At 65.1% G+C, this 21,587-nt stretch overlaps 2 protein-coding genes across 7 annotated transcripts; one reads left to right on the forward strand and one right to left on the reverse strand.

Moving 5' to 3' along the window:
- Positions 1–5,485: 5,485 nt before the first annotated feature.
- Positions 5,486–9,970, reverse strand: FBXW5 (F-box and WD repeat domain containing 5). 3 transcript variants are annotated; one of them, XM_015594333.2, is made up of 9 exons: positions 9,832–9,970; positions 8,682–8,897; positions 8,224–8,381; positions 7,686–7,860; positions 7,442–7,563; positions 6,911–7,328; positions 6,587–6,734; positions 6,299–6,511; positions 5,486–6,230 (listed from the first exon to the last, which is right to left on the reverse strand). In XM_015594333.2, exons 2-9 carry the CDS (start codon positions 8,872–8,874, stop codon positions 5,987–5,989), a joined length of 1,671 nt encoding a protein of 556 aa, XP_015449819.1. In that variant the 5' UTR covers positions 8,875–8,897; positions 9,832–9,970; the 3' UTR covers positions 5,486–5,986. The 3 variants fall into 3 exon arrangements, with proteins under 3 accessions (XP_015449819.1, XP_006918185.1, XP_024907004.1); XM_006918123.3 differs by having other exon boundaries at positions 7,415–7,563; XM_025051236.1 differs by having other exon boundaries at positions 7,415–7,563; positions 8,224–8,278; positions 9,832–9,964.
- Positions 9,971–10,014: 44 nt separating this feature from the next.
- Positions 10,015–12,046, forward strand: C8G (complement C8 gamma chain). 4 transcript variants are annotated; one of them, XM_025051238.1, is made up of 6 exons: positions 10,015–10,928; positions 11,040–11,110; positions 11,200–11,307; positions 11,577–11,678; positions 11,763–11,801; positions 11,883–12,046. In XM_025051238.1, the coding sequence occupies exons 1-6, from the start codon at positions 10,243–10,245 to the stop codon at positions 11,894–11,896; spliced, it is 1,020 nt and encodes a 339-aa protein (XP_024907006.1). In that variant the 5' UTR covers positions 10,015–10,242; the 3' UTR covers positions 11,897–12,046. The 4 variants fall into 4 exon arrangements, 3 of the variants coding, with proteins under 3 accessions (XP_024907006.1, XP_006918271.1, XP_024907005.1); XM_006918209.3 differs by having other exon boundaries at positions 10,015–10,689; positions 10,792–10,928; positions 11,763–12,046; XM_025051237.1 differs by having other exon boundaries at positions 11,763–12,046.
- The last annotated feature ends 9,541 nt before the right edge of the window (positions 12,047–21,587 follow it).

The raw sequence follows: 21,587 nt of genomic DNA on the forward strand, positions 1-21,587 counted from the left end.
GCGCTGGCGGGGCCGGGCTCGGGCTGAGGCAGCCGTACCCCAGGCCCAGATGGTGCCCCTTGCCTCGCCCGCCTGCAGGGCCCCGTCTGCAGGACCTGCCAGAGGACTTGACTGAGGACCTTCTCCCCACAGTGCAGCCAAGGGCAGCCTCGGGGTCCAGAAGTCCGCGCCCAGAACTGCCGGACGCCAGCTCCGTCCTCTCTGTGTGCGCGCTGCCCCAGGGTGACACCCCCCCAGGCACACCCTATCTGGAGAACCCGGATGCTCTCGAGCAGGACCCCACGAGGCCTGTCCAGGCACCTTGTCACCTCTCCAGGAGGCGACAAGCTCGCTCACAGCCGAGGGCGAACCGAGGTGTGCAGAGCTGCCCCGTGACCCTCGCTTTAGGACAAGCCCTCTCCCCCGGCAGCCGTGACGCATCGCGCTGGCCGTTTTCATGGGTGTGCCTGGCGCGCAGTGTGGCCTTCTGTGCTGGGCTTCTATGAGCGTGACGCTTCCTGCACAGGAAGACAGGATGTTGGAGTGACACATCTCCGTGACAGGGACCGCCGAGGCTACCAGCCAAGCACCGGGCGCTGGGGGCGCGGTCCGGCCAGCAGCCTGGCTGCGGACTTCCAGCCTCCGGAACCGAGAGGACTCTGCCGTCGTTTCAAACTGCCAGCCCATGGCCCTCGGTCACAGAGCCCCAGGAAGCGGGGCGGGGGCGGTGGTCACTCCTGACCACCGGTTCCGTCACCGGACTCGGAGAGCGTCCGTGGCTGGCTGCCGCTGGCCCGTCGGCCCCCCTGGGCCCTGTCGAATGTTCTGAGGCTCAGCCGCTGGCAGGGCCGCTGCTCCTGCCTGAGCGCGCTTTACTGTGGCGCTAACACAGCCGGCCCCGTTCCTTCTGATCGGCGTTTCTGTGGGAGTTTTTCTTTCCTTTTACTTTTAAAGTGCAATTCTTACCGATGGCATCGTTTTCTGTTTTTGTTTTGTTGAAGTTTCGTTTGGACGATAGTGTAGTTACTGACGTGCTTAGGTGAAACGTTCCCATTTTGTCGTTTGTTTTCGGAGGTTCTGTTTTTGCTCCCATGTCCCCTTTCCTGCCTGCGAAGATCTGGCATTTCCTAGTATTTCTGTGTCTCTGTCGCGATGCTGACTCCGCGACGTGTCTATAGCAGCTGGCCTCAGGGCCACACGTGCTGACTCAGCAGTGCGACCGGCAGCGGTGTTTGCACGGCCGTCGGGATGTGGGAACCTCGCCGCCTTGTTGCCACCCTGCAGGCCCTTTCCCTGCTCCCCCAGCCCCCCCATGTGTGCAGAGAACCCCTGGGAAAGCGGCGTCCCTGTCCTGCACCTCCAGACGCCACGAGCCTGCCATCCCTGCCTCCCCCCCGCACCCCGGGCTCCCTGTCTCCTTCCCCGTCGCTTGTTGCAACAGCTTCTGCTCTCAGCAGGTCCGCTGGCAACAGACACTCCTGGCCTTCTTTCCTTTGAGAATGGATTTCACCTTATTCACGAAGGACGTCGTCACCAGATACAGAATTCTGGGTCGACAGCCTGTCTTCCCCAGAACTCGAAAATACGCTACTTCTTCTGGCCTCCGTGGTTTCCGACGAGAAGCCTGTGTTCCCACCACTGTCCCCAGGAACGGAGCTGTGTTTTTCCTCACTGTTTTCAAGACTTTCTTTTCTTCAAGTTTTAGCCTTCTGGCCGGACGTGTCTAGGTGTGGGTGTCTTCGAGTTGATCCTGTCTTGTATTCAGGCATCTCCTCGAGTCTGTAGCCTTGTAGCTTTCACCATGTTCGGGGGTTTTCAGCCATTCGTTCTTCAAACCCCTCTCTGCTGTCCTTTGGGCGTTTACTGTCCCACGGTCCTCAGGTCAGGCGACCTCCGTCCACCCATCTCTTCTCAGCCAAGTTGCTCACTTTTCCTCTGTCGTCTTCATTCTGCTGTTGAGGCTGCCCAGTGAATTTTTAAATTTTGGTTCGATATAGATTACTGTTGAACTGTACACCCGAAACGCACTGGATTTTGTTAAAGAATGTCACTATTAAAAAAAAAAAGTGAACCCTTCCTCCAAAAATAAAATAAACTTTGGGTTATTGGCTTCCCAGTTCCAGCTGCATTGCAGACTTCTGTTTGGTCCTCTGACGCCCCGTTTCTTTGCCAAGCCTTTGGTGGTGTCACATCCAGGCAGAACGTCTGCTCAGGCGCTTTCCTAACCCCCGCCCCGGAGTCCTCGTTAGAGCTTTTCGGCGTCTGTGTCTGTCCACCCTGAACGTCCTCCCCTTTTGAGTTGACATTTTTGTGGCTCTTCCTGTGCCAAGCAATTGCAGATTACGTTCTGGACATTTCAAATACCACTCAGATCTGAGTCTTCTTAAATCTCGTGGACAATGCTGGTCTCTGTGTCACGGGCAGTTGGCCTTGTCAGTTCTGGCCGTCATTCCCACTGCCGTCTGGCCTCAGCCTGGGACTGGGGTGCAGGGCTGCAAGCTCATAGAGTCTTGGGTCTGATCACTGGAGCAGGTCACGCCTGCAGCCCAGGGGACCGTGGCTGTCACCGCCACCTCGTGGGCTGTTCGGAGGGTTTTGCCTGCACAGACCTGAGCTGCTTCCTCTACACAGGGACCCGTGCACCCCACTGTCCCCTGCGCTGGAGCAGCACAGCCCGCCTCCCGCCGCGACTGTCCTCCAGACTCCACCGTGTCGCCCCCTCTGCTCCGTCTGCTCGCCGGCCCTCACTCCACATGGGTCTCGCCCAACCTTTTGTCCGCGGATGGACCTTTAATTTTAGTCAGCCTTCCTGTTTTCAGTTGGCCCCCTTTAACTTTTAAAAGTGTATGTTCTTGATGCCTGTCCCCTGCTTTTGTTTTATAGTTCTTACTTTTTCCTTGATGACTTTAAATTAGATATATTTTAAGCCCTTTTCAGAAAATTGCTTCCTGTCTCCAGCTTCTGAGGAGCGTGCTTGCGTGTGTGGAGCGTGCTGGTGACTTTCCGTGGCATCAGCCTGCAGCTCTGGTTGCCACTTTTGGGCGCCTCTGGTGCATAATGTGTTGTGTCCTTGCTGCCGAGTTTTCCTCCTGTCCTTGTTCTCACTGTGTCTCTTGGTTCTAAGATGAACCCCGGCAGCCTGAGGCTTCCCCACTGTCCCCACGGGTTAGGGCTTCTGTCCTCTGGGCCTGTTGCCCTCCCAGCCAGACTCCCCACCGGCCTGGCTTCCCTGATCCTCTGTGCCCAGGGGCGCTGCCCTGCCCGCTCCCTGTGGCCCTCACAGCCAGCTGAGGCAGCCCCTGCTCTCTGCTGCCTCTGGCCTCATCGCCACTGTTGGTGGCCACTCTGTGTGGAATGGAGGGCAGTTCAACACAAGCTCCACGTGCAGCCAGGGGCACTCATCAGGTCTGCTGTCCCCATCAGCACCCCAACCTGTTACTCTCCCAGGAGGTCCTGACATGAATGAGGACAGCCAGGTGAGCCCCCAGGACAGGCCTAGGCAAGCCTGAGGGTATAGCCAGGGCCAATTCCTGCCCTTCCATTGTCATGTGGCTGGCCTCACGGAGCTCTGCTTCCCGTCCCACCCCCAGAAGGGAACGCCCTGGAGCAGGGGTCCCCAACCCCTGGGCTGTGGACTGGTACTGGTACCAGGCTGCACGGCAGGGGGTGAGCACTGGGCGAGGGAGCGAAGCTGCATCTGTATCTGCCACTGCTCCCCAGCGCCAGCATCACCGCCTCAGCTCCGCCTCAGACCGTCAGGCATTAGGTTCTCATAGGAGCACTGGTCCCTGGTGCCAAAAAGGTAGGGGATGGCTGCTTTAAGTCTGTCCTAAAGGGCTTTGGCAGAAAGTGACTCAGTGACTCAGCATAGAAATTCCAGGACAGGACTTTAACTAAAAAAAAAAACCTGCACAGACCTGAGCTGCTTCCTCTACACAGGGACCCGTGCACCCCACTGTCCCCTGCGCTGGAGCAGCACAGCCCGCCTCCCGCCGCGACTGTCCTCCAGACTCCACCGTGTCGCCCCCTCTGCTCCGTCTGCTCGCCGGCCCTCACTCCACATGGGTCTCGCCCAACCTTTTGTCCGCGGATGGACCTTTAATTTTAGTCAGCCTTCCTGTTTTCAGTTGGCCCCCTTTAACTTTTAAAAGTGTATGTTCTTGATGCCTGTCCCCTGCTTTTGTTTTATAGTTCTTACTTTTTCCTTGATGACTTTAAATTAGATATATTTTAAGCCCTTTTCAGAAAATTGCTTCCTGTCTCCAGCTTCTGAGGAGCGTGCTTGCGTGTGTGGAGCGTGCTGGTGACTTTCCGTGGCATCAGCCTGCAGCTCTGGTTGCCACTTTTGGGCGCCTCTGGTGCATAATGTGTTGTGTCCTTGCTGCCGAGTTTTCCTCCTGTCCTTGTTCTCACTGTGTCTCTTGGTTCTAAGATGAACCCCGGCAGCCTGAGGCTTCCCCACTGTCCCCACGGGTTAGGGCTTCTGTCCTCTGGGCCTGTTGCCCTCCCAGCCAGACTCCCCACCGGCCTGGCTTCCCTGATCCTCTGTGCCCAGGGGCGCTGCCCTGCCCGCTCCCTGTGGCCCTCACAGCCAGCTGAGGCAGCCCCTGCTCTCTGCTGCCTCTGGCCTCATCGCCACTGTTGGTGGCCACTCTGTGTGGAATGGAGGGCAGTTCAACACAAGCTCCACGTGCAGCCAGGGGCACTCATCAGGTCTGCTGTCCCCATCAGCACCCCAACCTGTTACTCTCCCAGGAGGTCCTGACATGAATGAGGACAGCCAGGTGAGCCCCCAGGACAGGCCTAGGCAAGCCTGAGGGTATAGCCAGGGCCAATTCCTGCCCTTCCATTGTCATGTGGCTGGCCTCACGGAGCTCTGCTTCCCGTCCCACTCCCAGAAGGGAACGCCCTGGAGCAGGGGTCCCCAACCCCTGGGCTGTGGACTGGTACTGGTACCAGGCTGCACGGCAGGGGGTGAGCACTGGGCGAGGGAGCGAAGCTGCATCTGTATCTGCCACTGCTCCCCAGCGCCAGCATCACCGCCTCAGCTCCGCCTCAGACCGTCAGGCATTAGGTTCTCATAGGAGCACTGGTCCCTGGTGCCAAAAAGGTAGGGACCGTCACCCTAGAGGACATGACGGAAGCTGCTGAAACCACATGGTGCCCATGGCACTAGGGGCTGGATGCAGCTCACCTTGGCCCCCAGGCCCAGCCCTGCTCACCCCGCTGCATGCCGTCCCTGGCCCTTCGGAGCACGTGCCTGGGTCACGTGTGTCCTTTACGTCTCCCTGCTGGCAGCGAGTGCACAGCATGGTGGACGTGCTCAGGTGTCTCCTGCAGGCTTTGGCCTCAGCGCCTCGGAGGTCGTGGGAGCTGTGATTGGGGCTGCCCCATCGCCCGCTCAGCACAGCCCCCGGGCTGTGCCACCCATCAGGTGGACAGGCCTCGCAGAGGCCACGCAGACAGCACTGGGCCATGCCCTGCACACACACATTGGACAGCGGTGTGCTGTTGCCAACTGTTTATTCAGGTCCTGAATAGGTGACTAGTGACATGCAGTTCGCTGGGGCCCACGGCAGAGTGACCCACCCTGCCGACCAGAGTGGGCACCCGCGGTTCCCAGGGTAAGATCAGACCCAGGAAACGCTGCCCAGGGCCCGCCGAGGGGTACGTGTTGTGCTGACTCCTCCCCGGGCCCAGGCCTGGGGAAAAGGGGAGTGGAGACCGGGGCCCCCAGTGTCCTGTGCACCACAAGTCAGCCAGGAGGCCACCCTGGCCGCCCCAGCACTAAGCGTCATGGCTGCGGGAGGCGGTGTGTGTGTGCACGAGCGTGGTGGGGGTCGGGCTGCCGGCCCCGCGGGACCCCCTTCCTAAGGCATTACTGCTGTGGGCTTCTCTGCCCGCGACGCGGTCTGGGCAGTGGCTCGGCCCATGGGAAAGGGCCACAGCTTCCATGGCGTCCTCAGTGAGTCCCAGCAGCTCGAGGACACCCAGCACCCCCTGCTGGTCAGCGCCTCTGGCTGGCAAACCAGGAGAAGAAGGGGCGGGGCCTCGGCCGCGGGGCCTGGTGGATGCGCACTATGCGCGGCGAGCGCCAGGCTTTGATGGTGGCGTCATCGCTGGCGGTCAGCAGGAGCTCCTGCTCCTGGGGGCTGAAGACCACTGAGTTGACCACGTCCTGGTGCCGCAGCTTGGCCAGGCAGATGTTGTAGTGGCGGTCCCAGATGTAGCCGTGCCGGTCCTCCGCCCCGCTGCAGGACAGCCTGAGATGAGCCCCCGCCGCCATGCTGGGCCCCGCCCCGCGGGTCCGAGCGCCTACCTGGCCACGAAGTCCCGGCTGACGTCCAGGAAGATAAAGAAGCATTCGTCATTGGGCGTGTAGGCGCGGTGGGCGCGCAGGGCCCTCTTCACCTCCCGCATGGTCTTGAGGTCGAACACTAGTAGGTCGATCTCCTCCGCGATGGGCGGCGGCTGCATGGGGTCGGCCACCACTGAGCCGCTGGGCCAGGCGCGGCTGTTCACGTACAGGTACCTGGGCGAGGGGCACTCTGCTCGCTGGTGCGTGCAGCCTGCAGGCACCCCCACCCAGGCCACCACCGGCGCACACCTGTTGTCGGGGGACAGGCCCATGCCGATGATGTGCCCGTGCACGTCGATGACGTGGTCCAGGGCGTCGAAGAAGGCGTCAGAGCCCCGCCCCTCGCCCAGCACGGGCCCTGCCGTCGTCATCTGGTGTGGCAAGATCTGCTTGATGCCTGCGCAAGAGCCAGGTGAGGAAGACCCTGTAGCTCCCAGAGCCCCACGGGCCCCCCTCGGCCTCCACAAGAACATGCACTCCGGGGAGGCGGCGCCAGGGCGGGCCCCCAGCAGGGACATGAAGCGGACTGTGCCCAGGGCTCTGGGGGCTGAGGCTTGGCCTGCCCGCGGTTACCGATCTGGTGTGGCGAGTAGGTGAGGCAGCCGGTGGTGAAGATGAGGAGCTTGCTCTGGGCGCCGGCCGCGCTGCGCTCGGGGGGCTTGGTGCGGCCCTGGGCCAGCAGCTCGGCCACCTTGGTCTCCAACGCGCGCTCTGCCAGCTGTGGCTGCGCCCGCGTGTCCAGGAGCCCGTCCAGGGGGCGTCGCAAGCCCTCCTTGGCGCGCACCAGGACCGGGCCAACCGCCTCCTCGTCGCCCTCGCCATCACTGCCCAGGTCAAAGATGCGGCCGGGAGGCGCGCCGGCATCCAGCAGGAGGTCGGGGCTATCGAAGCGGCCACAGTCTGCCACCATCACGGTGCGGATGGTGCTGGCGTTGAGGTTCTGGATCTTGAAAAGCCGCTTCACCACGTTGACATTCTCAGACTCCACGTCCTGGGCGGGGCGGAGGGGGGGCGCACAGGCAGTGGGTGCCAGGCCGGTTAGGAAGGATCAGAGACGCGGGGCCCACCCGCCCGCACCTGGAAGGCGTTGTTGAGCCAGAGCACCGAGCAGGAGGTGATGTCTCCAATGCGGTGCAGGTTCCCCGAGATCAGGCTGGTCTCTGTGAGCCAGCAGCCGAACACGTCGTAGGGCTTGTTGCGCACACGGGACAGCAGCGCGAAGTTGTCTGCGGGGAGCAGGAGCTGGGCAGGCGGCGGGGGCGGGGCCAGTGGGAAGGGGCGGGGCCAGCGGGAAGGGACGGGGTGGTGGGGAGGGGCGGAGACCGGGCCGCCCCACGCCCACTCTCACCTAGGCTGATGACCGCGATTTCGCCAGAGGAGGAGTTGTGGGGCCCCAGGAACACCCCCGAGGCCAGCAGCAGTGAGTCGTCCTGGTTGAACTGGGAGAACTGGGTGTAGCTCCAGTTGTACGGCCGCATGTCCGCGCTGTGCAGCAGCGAGATGGTCAGGTCGTTGTTCCAGATCTGCGTGGGGGGCGGAGTCAGAGGAGCACGCAGGGCTTGCGGCAAGTGGCAAGCCCCAGTGGCTCTCCGGGCCATCTGGGCCAAGGGGGCACTTAGAAACCGCTGTCAGCCTGGCTCTGGAGCAGGACCCTCCTTTCTGTTGGCAGTTAGGGATGTCCCACCCCAGCCTCCCATCCTGTGTGGTCCTGGTCTAGGTGCCTTTTCCCTGACCTGGCCCTCTCCACAGGGATGTCGCAGACTGGGCCATCTCTCACCTCTGGCCTGGCCCTCTCTTCCCACCTGGGAGTGCTGCCTGGCTCCAGGCCATCACCTCTGCTGCCGGCACTGGCCCCGCCCCCACCCCCGCCCCCGGGGCTCCCTCACCTTCACTGTGCAGTCCTTGGAGCAGGACGCAAACTGGCAGCCTGAGTGGGAGAAGCTGAGGTGCAGGACCTGGTCAGTGTGCTCCTGCAGAGTCTGCACCTCCACGCAGGGCACTGTGTCATAGAGCCGCCGGAATTCGTCGTACCAGGACGTGGCCGCTGTGGAGGGCGGGGTCACTGCTGGGGCCCCAAGTCTTTCTTCCCACAGAGGCCAGGTCCCTGACAACATGGAGGCCAGCTCTGCCTCGGCACACACACGAGTCACCACGCAGCCTCAGCTGGGGCCGGTGTGGCCCTGTCCACCCCTGGCCTCCCTGCCAGGCCCTGCGCTCTGAGGCATGGCCTGGCTGTGCCCTATCAGTGCTCGGCACTGTGGCTTCAGGAGATGGCAGCATGAGGATGGCCCTGCCTCCCAGCCGGCCAGCCTGCTGGGCCACGGAGCCTCGTGTAGGTGCTGACCTGGGTGTCGGGGGACATCTCGGGCCACCTGGTAGTAGCGGTAGAACTGCTCCCTCCACAAGAACTCGTCCCGGGACACAGCCTGCCATTGGCGGCACACCAGCCCAGCGGCCAGCACGTCTGCTGGGCCCAAGCTCAGGAAGATCTGGTAGATTAGGCTGTCGGGGAGCAGGGGCGTGCCCCCCTCGTCCATCGTGACATTCTGCCCAGGCGGCCCTGAAATCCACGTACGGCCTCATTAGACACGTCAGATTGGGGGTGGGGTATTGGCCCCCAGGCCAAAGAGAGGCATCCTGGGGGCCGCTGCCTTGCTGGGAATCTCCCTGAGCTTGTGTCGAGGGCCCGCTGGCACTGCCCACCCAGCCAAGGTGCCGATGGCTTCACTAAGCCTCCCTAGACAACCATGCTCCTTGACTCCTGTGGGTGCCCTAGCAAGTTCCAGACATCCTTGAACGGGCAGTTTCTGGGCAGGCAGCAGATACCTCAGTACGTCCAGGCCTGGTCCAGCCTGAGGTAGAGCATGCGGAGGGATCCCAGGGGACCCCAGGCCTTGGGGACAAGCCATCCGGTGGGGCCCTCTGACCTCCCCCCCACAACGTGGGCCAGGGCAGACATCTGGATGCCAGGGCTGGCGACCACTCCAAGACCAAAACACGAAGCCGTGGCCCCCGGAGCACTCCTGCCACTTTGACCTTGTCGCCCCAAGGCTTTGGGGCTGTCAGCATGACAAAGGGCCTTCCCAGAAGAGGCTTCGAGCCATCGGGACAAGGGCCAGCCTGCCCGTCCCAGACGCCGATAGAGGCCCTTAGCCTTTGCCCTGTGGCCTAGGGGAAGCCTGCCAGGCAGTCAGCGGGCCAGCACGGCCACTGCCCGGCAAGCTGGGGGCGGGGCGAGGGCGGGGCCGCCCAGCGCCCCCTCCCACCTTCCTTTGGAGGGGCTGCCGGGGGCGGGGCCTCGGCGACTCATTCATTGGCGGAAGCCGCGGCTGGAGGCCGGGAACCAGGAGCCAGGGGCCCGGAAATCGGGGGCCGGGTGACGACGCGCCCCTGGGGCCGGAAGCCGGCGTCCGGGCCGGGGATCGGGGTTTAGGACCGGGTGACAGCGCTCCCCGGACTGGATGACGTCGTTCCCCGGGGCCGGGCGCACTCACCGCGGCCGCCTCCGCCTGGCTGTTCTGCCCCCGCCCCGGCGCCGGGCCTCGACCCACGGACCCGCTTCCGCCCGCCGCCGCTCCAGCTGCCTCGTCTCTATTGATGGAGGCCGCCAGGCCGACGCCACGAGCCCCGAGGCATCGATGGCTGCGGGGACTCGAGCGCTCGGCGGCCTGCGTCAGCTGTTCCTGCGCCTGCGTCCTCGGGCTCGCCCGGAGGAGCGCCCCTGGCGGCCGGGAGGAGCAGCGGCGATGCGCCGGGCCAAACGCGTGGCCGCCAGTTCGAGACCCGGCTCTGGCGCTCGCCGTTTTCGAGCCCTGAGCAAGCGGCTTCCGAAGCCCCGAGTTCTTCGTTGTGGGAGTCAGACCAGCGCCTTTCTCAAAAGGCTGTTGGCGGTTTAAGGGAGATAAATGGGCAAAGGCAACGGTGGATATTCAGCGGGGCCTCCTGGACAAATAGCCAGAGGTCATCTCCGGCTGTGTACACAAGGCATGGAGCCAGGGTCCTGCCAGGAAGTGCAGGGTCGAGGTCGGAGGTCCGGGGCGAGGCCAAGCTCATGGGGAGGCTACTGGGGGGACCTGGTCCTGGGCGGGGGCTTGGGGAGGACGGATGTGGACTTCCTGGACCAGGCTCCTGGGAGGCACTGGACAGTGGACTCCGACCCGGGATTCAGCCACCCTGCCCTTGGTTCCCCCAGTCCCGTCACTGCCGCCGCCACCATGCTGCTTCCCAGGACTGCACTTCTCTTGACTCTGCTCCTGGCCGCTGGCTCCCTGGGTCAGAGGGCTCGGAGACCCCCTCGGCCCCTGTCCCCCATCAGTGCCATCCAGCCCAAGGCCAACTTCGATGCTCAGCAGGTTGAGTTGGGAGGAGGTAGGGGCGGCAGGAGCTTGCCCAGCCTCATAGGGGTCAGACCTGGGTCCCCCATCCCCTCATGCCCTTGTGTGGCCTGTCCCCAGTTTGCAGGGACGTGGCTCCTTGTGGCCGTGGCCTCTTCGTGTCGCTTTCTGCAGGAGCAGGGCCACCGGGCTGAGGCCACCACAATGCAGGTGGCTCCCCAGGGCACAGCCATGGCCATCGACACCTTCCGAAAGCTGTGAGTCCCCAGTCCCACCTGGGCTCCCAGCTCCCACCCCGGCCCCTGACCCTACTCCTGCTGTTCCGCGAGGTGGCCGAGCCTGCTGTGCCTCCCACCCCACACCCCTAGGGACGGCATCTGCTGGCAGGTGCGGCAGCTCTACGGAGGCACGCAGGTCCCGGGCCGCTTCCTGCTGCAAGGTGAGGCAAGGGCAGTGGGAGGGGACAGGGCTGGGCTGGGGGCTGACGCGCCGGCCCGGCTCTGCCCAGCTCTGCCTGCCTCTGTGCAGCTCGAGGCGCCAGGGGGGCGGTGGATGTGGTCGTTGGGGACACGGACTACCAGAGCTTCGCCATCCTGTACCTGGAGCGGGCACGGCAGCTGTCGGTGAAGCTGTACGGTGCGTTCGGGCGGGCCCCTGGGCTCCGTGCACACTTGGCCTGTCTAGGGGGGACCGGGGGAGCCCAGGTGCACACACAGACCCTCCTGACCCTCTCCTGCTAAGCGGATCCAGGGAGGCGTCCCTGCAGATAGGGACAGAGCCCACAGGAACAGGGATGGGCGGGGGCCAGGCAGTGGCCGGGTATGTCACAGACATGCAGACCCCATCCCCAGAGCACCCTGCCCCCCACCCGTGGGTGCCCCCCAGGAGCCCTGTGTGTCCTATAGCCCGCTCACTCCCCGTGGGCGACGCGGCCCTCAACACCTTTGAGCAGCGAGTCCAGGGGGCCAACCTAACCGAGGACCACATTTGGTTTTTCCCCAAATACGGTAAGTGGCCCCCGTGGCTGCGGTGGCCCGCCCGCCCTCCCCGTGTGCCCACCCCGCCGCCCTGACCCCTGCCTGGGCCCCCAGGTTTCTGTGACACCGCAGACCAGTTCCACATCCTGGACGGTGAGTGGCAGCATGGCTGGGCACCGCGCTGGGGGCGGGCGGAGTGTCCCTCCCTGGCTCAGTGTCGTCTCTGTGCTGCAGAAGCGAGGAGGTGAGGCCAGCGGCACCCCACGGAAAAGCGTGAAGACCCCTCCGTGAGCCCAGCACCCCACTGGGCCAGGGCCACCCCACTGGGTCTCCCACCACCCCAAATCTGCCCCCACCAGGACTTCGGGGCATTGCCCCAGTAAACACGGTCCTTCTCAGCCTGACTCCTGCCTGTGCTCGCTGGCCCCGGCCTGGGGCCTCTGCCTGCGGTCATCGCATGGGCACGTGGGGCTGCACCCCGGTGGGCCGGAAGGGGCCCTCCCCAGGGCGGCGGGCTGGGGAGCGCTGGGCCCTGCTCTCCTGGGCCTCGGTTCCCCCTCCTTGGTTGAGCCCCTTCCGCACGGTCACAGCTGTCTTTCCCCACCCCTGACACAGACAGGCCGCCAGCTTAGAGGGACGCGGAACCCACCCCCAGGCCTCCCTGGCCTCCTGCTGACCTCTGAGTTCCCTCCTGGGAGCCAGGAGCCCAGAGTCCCAGGGGCTCTTGGCCTAGGCAGGACAGGCCACTGGGGAGGAGCAGGGAGACCCCATTCTGGTTCCTGGACGTGGCGTCCAGGTCTGGGGTGAGCTGGCATCTGTCTTAGGAGGGCAGGAGGTTGGGCTGCCCTCGTGGCCAGGCCAGGGGCTGGCAGGTCCAGACAGGACTCGGGACTGGCCTGGGAGCAGGACTGACCTGGGGCCGAGTCCCCTCCTGGGATCATCCTGCGTCAGGGAGACCACGTGGGCAGGCAGGTGGCGGGCACAGAGGCGGGGGTGGGTCTGTACCCGAAGCGGGGGCAAGCAGGCCAGCGTACTTCCTGTGCCAGGATTGGGGGGAGCATGAGGGCTCTGGGCATGCAGGGGGGAACCCCTGACACAGACCGGTCAGCCCCCAGGAGCCCACACCCAGGGTCTGGGCAGCGCCACCAGCTGGAGAGACCTGGAAGCAAAATATCCTCTGTAGGGAACTTTCCAGAACATGGGGCTCCAGAACCTGGGGAGAGGGAGGGGCTGAAACAACGGTGACCTGTGCCCCCAGTGGCTGCCTGGTGGGGCCCCTCTGTGGGTGGAGGGCCCCCAGGGTGAACTACATACCCCCCATGCAGCGAGGTGCCGGCCACCCTGCCTGTCCCTCACCAAGGGTCCCCAACAGTAGAGAGAATGCTGGGAGAGGAGAACCAGGGTTGCAACCAAGTGACCCCAGAAGAATGACGCCAAGGTCACTCTAGGACCAGCTAGCGCCTCTCTCCCTCCAGCTCAGGGGTCCCGGGGAGGGTAGGGACAGCTGCCCACAAGCTGGAGGAGGAAGTTACGCCCACTGTGGGGACAAGGTCTGCGCTCGGTGCCGCCCTAGCTGGTGACAGCACTCACCCCCACCCCCACCCCGTTAAACAGCTGAGGGCCTTCTCGCGTGTGGGAGGGCAGCGCAATGTCAGCAGCCCCGGAGACCGGAGAGGGGCTGCACCCCACACGCACTCACCAGCGCCCTGACCGGTCTGCGGGCTCCCTGCTCCCCATGGGGGGCCAGCTCGCCCTGCGCTCCCCTGTCAGCCCCTCCCCCACCCCAGCTGTGCTGGGTGAGAGCCAGTCCGGTGCCAACGAGCCTGTGCTGTCCACCCCGGGTCACACAGGTCCAACGCGCCCATGCATCCTGCCCGGCCCCCCCACCTGTCCTCCGCTGTCTCCTGGGACCTAGGACGAGGGCGCCTCCTTCAGGACTTGGGGACAGGTCCGAGGGCAGATGGCAGCCCTTCAGTTGGGGCCTGGCTGGGGTTAGAGGGTCAGGAGCTGCAAGGCATGGGTTTGACCAGGGCTGGCCCTGAAGCCAGCCCTGTGGCTGCCCAGTTGGAAACTTGATGTTGTCCTGATTTAAGTCTTCCTGAAGGGCACTGGTGGGGGTGCAGCGGGCCCCTCCCCTGGGAGCTCAGCATCCAGGGCTGGCCACCAGTTGGCCACCAGTGATGCTGGGGGGGCCACCTGGATGTGGGACCCCTCAGCCCTGGGCTTCCTCCCCCTCAGCAGCATCCTCCCTGGCTTCGGGGTGGGGGACCAGGCCTCGCAGGTGAGCTGGAGGCCGCAGAGCAGGCCCAACCAGTGCCTGGTCCTTCCCAGCGCCCACCGGCCCACTTCCCCCACTGGCCCGGCCCAGACCAGGACGACTGCGGTGGCCAGTTGCCAAGAGGGGCTCCTTGTCCCCAGTGGTTGGGGACCATGCCCGACCCCTCGGGCAGATAGCGAGGGCTGGGGGGAGGTGGGCACAGCAAGGGCCCGGCCCCCAGGACTGCAGGGAGAAGGGAAAGGAGACCCCTGCCACCCCCTCGTCCCAGAGGCCCTCAGGACAGAGCCGGGGGCCACGCGACACCTGCGTCACGGAGCGGCAGTGCCCCAGCGAGCCCTGTGCCCCCACGCAGTGAAGACCTCTACCTCAGGGTGCAGGGGTGGGCACCCCCAGGGCTTCTGGGGAAAGAAGGAGGGTTGAGTGTCCGGAGGTCCTCCCGAGCCACCGCAGGGCTGAGGCCTCGCAGCAGCCCCACCCACTCCGATCCCACGGCAGGTCCCTGGGGCCCGAGCGAGCCGCGGCCAGTCTACTCCCTTCACTGGGCCGGGGCTCGCATGGTGACAGCCACCTAGCGCTTGGTTTTCCCCGGAGTTTAATGAGCTGTGATCGCATTTTCAGACATGCGGTGAACACTTGTAGCTGTGAGTGAACCATTTTTTCGCAAATTTATTTCTTTGCTTACTAGTCAACGCTGGGCCGGGGGCCCGTGCAGCCTGGCCCCTCACCCTGCCGCCGGGCCACTGTGTGCCCAGCCTGTGCTGGCCGGGAGGCCGCGTGAGGGGCCAGCTGTCCTGCTCTGACACACTGCTGGCTGCCACCCCCAAATCTCTCCAGAGCACCCTGTGAGCAAAGCAGCCCCGGGGCGGAGGCAACCTGGCTAGGCTGAGTGCACAGAGGCGGCCGGTTTCAGGAGCCTGGCTCCCGCCGGCGAGAGGGCAGAGGGCGGCGGGGACCGCGCCAGCTTCTGTTGGAGCTGGTGGCTCCTTCGGGAAGTTCAGGGGGAAGAGGTGGGCTATTTGCAACCGCCCTTGCCGCGGGCCCGAGTGTGCTGGCCAGTGGGCACACGGACTGAAGGAGTGGGGACCCCGCACTGTGGGCTCAGCCCTCCAGACCCCTGACGCCCCCTGCTCCAGGGCCCGCGGATGACCCACAGGTGCTGGCTGCAGCCCAGCTGTCACTGGGGACCCTCCTGGCAGGGGTCACGCACTCCTGTGAGGAGAGCGAGGCTGGGGACAGCTGAGTGGCCCACCTGGGGCTCCAGCTTAGCACAGGCTGCCAGGCCCGGGGGGGTAAGGGGGGTGCAGGACAGGGGACCTCGGTGGGGGGAGGGGGCCCGGGTCGGGGATGCATCCTTCTCGGCCATGATGGCGTCCAGCACCCACATGCTCAGCTGCTGTGGGCAGGGAGGGTATTTTCCTCCGGTCCCTTCCTCCTGGGGTGGCCAGAGGTGGGGAGGGGTCCGCACCTGCCCCTGCTGGCCTCCTGCCCCCAGGACCGGACGTGAGCGCCCCACATCCGCTACGCCAGGTTTGCCCGCCCCACTCCCCCTCTGGCTCAGGTCCCTGCCGATTGCCTCCCCCTCGGCATGCTGCCCCTCCGGGCTGCAGGTCCCTGGCCCTGTCCTGGCCTCGCACGCGTGGAACAGCGTGGGTGCTGGCAGCCCGGGCTCTGCACCGTGTTCCTGCAGCCGGAACGCCCCGGCCTTGACCCCTCAGACTGAGAAAGTTCCCTGCCTGGGGCGTCCTGTCCTCCACCTGGCAGCCAGGACAGGCCTGGGGCGCTTGGAACGGGACGTGGAAGTTCCCAGGAATCAGAAAGCGAGGCCCAAGGGCCCAGTGGGCACCCCACCCTCCACTTCCTGCCCGTCACCCTCCCGGGCTGGGACCCAGGTGCCCCCACCTTTGCTGGCCCACATCTGTGGAGGGCTCCCCGCCTGCCCAGCCCACCCCAAGCCCTCTGCTCCCACCTCTCCTGCTGCCAGTCCCAGGAGCAGGGCCCGCCCCCAGGGAGGGGCGCCTGTGGGGGGTGGGGTGGGGCCACAAATAGGTGAGTCTGAGTCGGTAGCGCTGATGGCCACTTTGTCCCTCGGTGCTGCAGGGATGGAGCCGCCGTGCACCCTGTGGGTGGCACTTGCCCTGCTGGGGGCTGTGAAGGGCCAGATCCTGAACACCCCTCCAACCGTCACCCCGGCCTTGCAGAGTTTTCAGGAGGACCAGGTCTGGGGGCTGGGAGGGAGAGGGCGGCAGACAGCCCTGTGCTGACCGGGGGCCCCGGCCCTGCTCCCAGCCTCCCCCATCATGGAGACCCCCGGCCTCCAGCAGGAAAGCACCCTAGACAGACGCTGGGTCAGCACTCCCTCCTGTAACCCGCCAGTCCCTGTGAGGCGGGAACGCCTCAGACCCTCTGCACAGACAGGGAAACTGAGGCTCGGAGAGGCCAGCTGCTGGCCAGCGTCGCCGGGGCAGGCCGGGAGCCCATGCTTGGCGGGCTCCTGCAGCCACCCCGGGCTCTGCCCGCCCCGGCCCTGCAGTTCCAGGGAGAGTGGTTTGTCCTCGGCCTGGCGGGCAGCTCCTACAGGAAAGTGGACAGGTCCCTCCTGAGCCCTTTCATCGCGACGTTCGAGTTGAAGGGGAGCAGCCGCCTCAAGGCGTCCTACGCCATGATGCGGTGAGTGTGAGCCCGCGCCTGCGCCCGGGGCCAGCGGCTCTGTGGCTCAGGTCCACCCTGGGGTCCTCCCCTAATGCCGAGGCCAGCCCAGACTGCCGGCGACCAGGTCTGGGGGCGTACACAAAAATGCGGGGCGCTGGCTGGAGCACAGGCCAGGAAGAGCCCACGGGCTGGTGGGTCTCAGGTCCGGCTGGGTCCAGGAGCCCCCCGCGTTGTGACCTGGGCCCCTTCCCCGCCCCAGCTCCGCCCGCCCGCGGCATCGCTCGCCCCCAGGATGAGACGGTGCCTCAGCCAGAAAGGAGGCTTTGGGGCCAGCCTGGCACTGACACGTGTGCTCCTTCACGACCAGTCACTGTGTCCCGGGTGACATGCTCTGGTCGGCCTTCCTGGATAAAGTGGCTGCCCCCTAGCTAGGGAGAAGGCGGAGCCTCCGGGGTCAGCCCCCTTTGGGGGACACTGCTGCCAGGAAGGCTCCTTTACCCAGCAGCCGCGGGGGCAGAGAGAGGCCGAGACCTCCGGTCATGGCTCCTTGGTTGCAAGTGACACAGAGCAGGAAGCTCAAGCAAGGCAGATGTGCCACATGGACCCGGGGGGCACGGTCCAGCCTCCGAGGGGCTACGCCCCGCCCCCAGGGAAACTGGGACCCCTAGGGCATCGGCTCTGGGTGGCGGTGGATGACGGGGAGCAGGGAACCAGTGCAGACACCCCTGGAGCCCTCGGGCAGCCTCGGCCCTCCCTGCCAGCGGGCCGGACCGCACCTGCTGCTTCTTGAAGCAGGCGGACCCCTGCAGCAGCCCACGCTGGACGGGTCCCTGGGGACTGAGCCGGCAGGGAAGGCTGTGAGGCCCAGCACAGGGCAGTGGCCGCAGCCGCCCTCCCACCTCCCCGACGTGGCCCCATCCGGGCTACGGCTGGGGCTGGGAGAGCCCCGGAGGGGCCTTGCCGCTTCCTCCCCACTGCACACCCGTGCGCCCCTCCGTCACGCTCCGGGCTGAGCGGGGGCAGAGCTCACACCTCCCTGCTCCGAGGGGACACGGGCCGGCCTGAAGGGGCATGGGGTGGACACGGCAACCCGCGAGAGGGCAGCCGAGCCCCCTCCCCAGCCCACGGAGCATGAGCCTCCCGTCACAGCACAATGGCTGGACCCCCCTTGGGGGCCCACCTCGGGGCCGAGCGGCCAGCAGCCAGTGGCGTCCAGAACCCGCCTCCTCTGCCCACTCCCCCAGGCATCAGCGCTGTGTCACCTGGTCTTACATGCTCACTCCCATGACCCAGCCTGGGAAGTTTTCAGTGGACGGCAGTGGCAGTGAGTCGGTGGGATGTGGGGAGGGGGGCTGGGGTGCTGGCGTGAGGGCCCCTGACCTGGGGCCGTCCCCCCCCCGCCCCCCCTGCAGTGCCCGGGGCCGAGCTGCAGGTGCAGGATACCAACTACAGCACGTTCGCCCTGGTGCTCTTCCGGGGGCAGTCAGGAGGCTGGCTGGACCTCCGGGTCAACCTGCTGTGTGAGCCCCTCGCCCCCTGGTGGCCCAGGGATGGGGAGGCCGGGCGGTGCTCCTGGCCGGGGGCAGGGGGTATGCTGGGCAGGGGACGCCCAGTACCCGCACCAACCCCAGTGCTGAGGGCCATGCTGTGTTCCTGGGCCCCAGGCAGAGCGTGGGAGATTCAGGCCCAGGTGCTGGACCGATTCGTCTGCCTGGTCAGAGCCAAGGGCCTGTCCAAGGACAACGTGGTCTTCCCAGACTTGACAGGTAGCCGCTTGGGGCGGGCTGGGCCTGGCCGGAGGTGGGCCACTTGTCACTGGGCCTCAAAACCCCCTGGGAGCCCGTGGGTAGGCACAGCCCACGTGCAGGGTCCATGCGTGGGGCCCGGCAGCCACGGGGTTCAGCATGGGCACAAACTATGGGGCTCATGGCTCCTTGGTCTCTGCCTCCGCCCGGGTCCCCCTCCTGGGCCACCTCTTCCCTTAGAAGGGCTTCCCACCGTGCCCCTGCATTTCCTGCCTCTGGTCCTCTATGTGTGCATGCCACTTGCACACCTATGCACGCACGTGTGCACAGGCAGAAATACACACTCGTGCACGCGTACTGTGTGCTCTGCCCCCAAGCGCATGCAACTCACATTCACCTGCACACACACTGCTCCCGGCCACAGGGGTACACTGAGTCTGGGGGTCCCTGTGGGCTTCCCGAGGACCCCGGCTGGGGGCAGGGCAGCCTCCTGGCATCCTGGGGGCGTGTCCCGCAGCGCCTCGCCTCCTGCACCAGCCCCCTTCCCCGTCTGGTCCCTTCGCCTGTCCCCCTGTGACAGCCAGGAAGCTGCTTCGGTCTGCCTCGCTGCCCCACGCCCCTGGCACCTGAGTGTCTCCCTCCTCACCTGAGGCTCTGTCTCCCCCTCAGGCTGGTCACCCAGCCAAGGTATCTGTTGAAGGATGAAGTGCCCCCCGCCCCCACTCCAGGCCCTGCCTCACAGCGTGAACAGCCATGACCTCGATGGCCAAGAGCAGCACAGGACCCTCGCCCTCTCAGGACCCACATGGTCTCCCTCTGGCCCAAATTCCAGGCAGGTGCACACAGAGCCACACCGGATGGGGGCATCAGTCACAGGGCAGAGGGCACAGGGAGGGGTGGGGGTGGTAGCTGCCCACCTCGGGGGGTGGGGGGGCAGCTTGTCCCACCAGCTGCTGCGTCCCCTTCCTCACCCCCTGTAGTAATAATTTCCTTATTACATCACGTTCCCCCTTTATTAGCTCGTCAATGTGGGTTTTTTCCTTAACTCTCTCGTTCATGCGCACGTACACAGCTCGGTGGCATCCGGCACAGTCACACTGTGCGTGGCCATCACCACCGTCACCTCCAGGACTTTCTCATCTTCCCAAACGAGAACTCTGCCCCCGTCAAACTCTCACCCCCAGCCCCTCCCCCAGCCCCGGCCCCACCGTCTACTTCCTGTCTCTGTGGATCTGACCCCTCTGGGGACCTCCCGTGAGTGGGGTCCCACGGGACCTGTCCTTCTGTGACTGCCTCGCTTCACTGAGCACCATGTCCTCCAGGTCCATTCACGCTGTGGCCGGTGTCGGGACTTCCTTCCTTTCCAGGCTGAGTGACCGTCCGCCGTGTGGCTGGGCCCTGTCTGGTGGATCCTGTCCTCTGGGTGGACGGTGCGGTGGCTCCCGCCCCTCGGCTGCTGGGAGCGATGCCCATCGGCCTCGCTCCAGACTCCGAACTTTTCCACTGCGCTTTTCCCAGCGAAGGGCAGGTTAGGAGTCGTTGCTGCTGAGTGTGAATCCGGGAGCCTGCGTCCTCTGGGCCGTGCAGCTGCACACTCCGAACGTCCCAGCCTTGTCACGTGCTTCAGTTCTGCATGGCCTTTGCGCCCCACCCAACGCACCGGGGCCGAGCGGGCCCGGGGTCCCCGAGCTCACCTGCGCCTCACCCCTCCTTGGCACCTCGATCTCTCCGGGACGGCGCCCTCTGACTGAGGAGTGCCCTTCGGCATCTTTTTAAGTTCCAGATCTGTTGGTGATGAATTCCTTTGGGGTTTTTTTTCTGAGAACGGCCCTTATTTAGTCTTCATTCCTGAGGTAGGAACCCCGCTGAAGCGTGGAAGCGCATTTGACAAACACTGGACGCAGTTCGGCCACCCCCGTGATGAGCTCTGACGCAGGCAGACACCTGTGCAAACAGCCCAGCTCAGCAGGACGTGCCTTCGCCCCAGAGGTCCCCCGGGCCCATTCGCGGTCAAGTCCCCACCCCCAGCCCCGCAGCCTCGGCCGAATTCCTCCCTCCCACCGCAGAGCAGTTTGGCCTGCTTCGAAATCACACCGCCGGCGTGGAGCCTTTTGTGTTGTACACAGGCCCGAGGCCACCCCACCCCCAGCGGCTCTGAGGTCAAGGGACAGCTGTGTCTTCCTCGCAACCCCCACCTCCCCACTTTGGGCACAGCTTCCAGTAGGAGTGGGTTTGGGACTAGAAAGACAGGTGCGGGGTCCAGCGGGGTCTCTGCTTCCTGCTGGCTCATGTGACAGTGTGGCCGAGGGCGCCCAGGCTGTCCCCTCGCGGACAGGACGGCACGCAGAAGGCCGTGCCCGGCTGCAGGGATGAGGGGCGGGGGCGGGTGCTGGTCCAGCTGGTCTCAGCCATGCAGACAACGGCAGCAGTGACCGGGTTCAGGGTCAGACGCAGACGACGGCGTGTCCGGCTTGGGAGCAGGGAGCGGTATCACTGCGACTTTGTCGAGTTAAAGCTGTAAACGGTGGTGCTGACCAGTCGCTGAAAGAATATACATACGTGTCCACCCACATGTCCACACACATGTACACGCAACGTGCGTGCACGTACATACGTGTGTGCATGCATGCATGTACACACTGGCATGCACACACTGTGTGCCTATAAACATGTGCATGTGCATGTGTGTGCATCTGTGCGCATGCACAGTTACCGTATGCAATGCACAGATACACATGCACACGTATGCAGTGTGCAGTGCGCATGTGCAGGCACATGCATGCATATACGTGCGTGCACACATAAACACATGTACATGTGACACGCACACATACACACGTATGCACACGCATAGACACTCCATGCGGTTCCTCATGCCCCAAGACTGGCTCTGGGGGCGCAGCACATTCTCGACTGAAAGCACTTGAAGTCTCGTGAGCCACCCGTGCTTTCGGGGTGCTGACCCACCCTTGAATGCGTGAGGAAGGGGACCTCCACAGCAGGGGGCGCCCTGCACACTCCCATTCTGAGCAGTGACTTTGGGGATCAGAAGCTGTGTGGAAGCCGGGACGGGGCGCAGCCTCGGGGGTCCGCGACGGCCGGCCCAGCAGATGAGCGGGGCCACGAGAGGCCGGGAGAGGCCAGGAGGCAGGTGCCCAGCCTGTGACCCGGCGTGCCAGGCTCTGGGCACGTGGGGACGCCGAGGCGGAGGGGGCATGCAGGGCGCGGGCCAGACTGCAGGCCTAGCGTGGGAGGAGTGTCACTGAG

Source organism: Pteropus alecto, unplaced genomic scaffold, assembly GCF_000325575.1.
Source record: "Pteropus alecto unplaced genomic scaffold, ASM32557v1 scaffold67, whole genome shotgun sequence".
Lineage (NCBI taxonomy): Eukaryota > Metazoa > Chordata > Mammalia > Chiroptera > Pteropodidae > Pteropus > Pteropus alecto.